The sequence below is a fragment of the Cucurbita pepo genome, unplaced genomic scaffold, assembly GCF_002806865.2.
Source record: "Cucurbita pepo subsp. pepo cultivar mu-cu-16 unplaced genomic scaffold, ASM280686v2 Cp4.1_scaffold000729, whole genome shotgun sequence".
Lineage (NCBI taxonomy): Eukaryota > Viridiplantae > Streptophyta > Magnoliopsida > Cucurbitales > Cucurbitaceae > Cucurbita > Cucurbita pepo.
The window spans coordinates 7,892-9,276 of record NW_019646944.1 but is presented as its reverse complement, the minus strand read 5'-3'; the positions used below and the strand labels follow the sequence as shown (position 1 = coordinate 9,276).

The 1,385-nt window shown below is 38.6% G+C and overlaps 1 protein-coding gene across 1 annotated transcript; it reads left to right on the top strand.

Moving 5' to 3' along the window:
* The first annotated feature begins 84 nt into the window (after positions 1 to 84).
* LOC111785776 lies at positions 85 to 1,032 on the top strand. The gene is made up of 2 exons (XM_023666164.1): positions 85 to 407; positions 482 to 1,032. Exons 1-2 carry the CDS (start codon positions 368 to 370, stop codon positions 883 to 885), a joined length of 444 nt encoding a protein of 147 aa, XP_023521932.1. The 5' UTR covers positions 85 to 367; the 3' UTR covers positions 886 to 1,032.
* The last annotated feature ends 353 nt before the right edge of the window (positions 1,033 to 1,385 follow it).

Genomic DNA, 1,385 nt, shown 5'->3' with positions numbered 1-1,385 from the left:
TTTTTTTTTTTTTTTTTGGGTGTTTTGCTGTTTGGCACTTGGAATCAGAATCATTGTCCAAATCAACTCATGTTTTCCAGTTTCTTGTGGCCTCCTGTTCTAACATCTCCTTAAAAGCTTGATCTTATTGGACTGCTTAACGAGACATATCTGGAAGTTTTCTTAATTTTCTGATTAGTTGTTCTAGACAAGACATAGCTGGATGTCTTGTTTTTTCTTTCTAATGCTTGCTCTTGAAATTTATCATCTAGAATGCAATTTTCTGATCTTGTTTGAGACAATTCCGAGACAGAACATGATCTTGAGACTTTAATGATCCACTTTCCAACATGATTGTGTTTTCTTCAGACAGGTGCTCTGTTAAATAATGCCAATGCCACACCAGGGTTGGCTGCAATTGAGGAAAGGTAATAAAATTTCATGTCATTCATATGTTTTTACTTTAATGTTCTAAGATTACTGATCTTCTCTCTTCTCCTAGGTTTCCTTTCTCTGAACTTCACAAAAAGGAACGCCCCGATCAGGAAAACAAAGATGGTAGTGAAACGGAGGATGATGAAGATGACGACGATGACGATGATGCAAATGATCAGGATGACGACGACGACGACGAAGATTTTTCCGGAGGTGAAGAAGGGGATGATGGTGATCCAGAGGATGATCCTGAAGCAAATGGCGACGGAAGAGCTGGAGGTGATGAGGAAGATGATGATGAGGACGACGACAATGGAGAGGACGAGGACGACGATGAGGACGAGGAAGAAGACGAGGAGGAGGAAGACGAGGAGGAGGAAACACCTCAGCCACCAGCTAAGAAGAGGAAGTGAGAATATTGATTGGCCCTCCACGTCATCGAGTTTCGAGCAGCGAGGGAAGTTTAGCTAGTGTAAGCCTTTGGTTTAGGGGTAGAAACATTGTCGGCCTTGTTGGTAATGAACTGCGCAGCTTATGTTTGTGATGTTATGGATCCATGTTATATATAACATTTCTTTTGGTAAACTAGTTAAGCAAATTTCCATTGATATGGCAAAATTGTGTTTTCATACGAGCATCGAGCTAAGAACTAAGTTCAATTATAAAAATCTTAAAGTTCGAAGCTCTAATTAGAGTGACACTTCTTACCGTTTAGGTTGATCGGGTCTAACGGTTCTTTTGAATACCCATTTCTACATAATCACAGTATTTTAACTCAGTTCATACACAAACCAAGCTAGAAAAGCTTCCAAGTATCAGTTTAACAACATTAAATACACAAATAGTCATGAAGCAATGAAAGAGTACAAAGGGGTTTTCAGAAACTTGATGAACAAAATGTCTTGTAATTAAAATTCAGATTACAAATGAGTATTTGAGATGAATGGAATACAAACCAATGTTAAAACTTG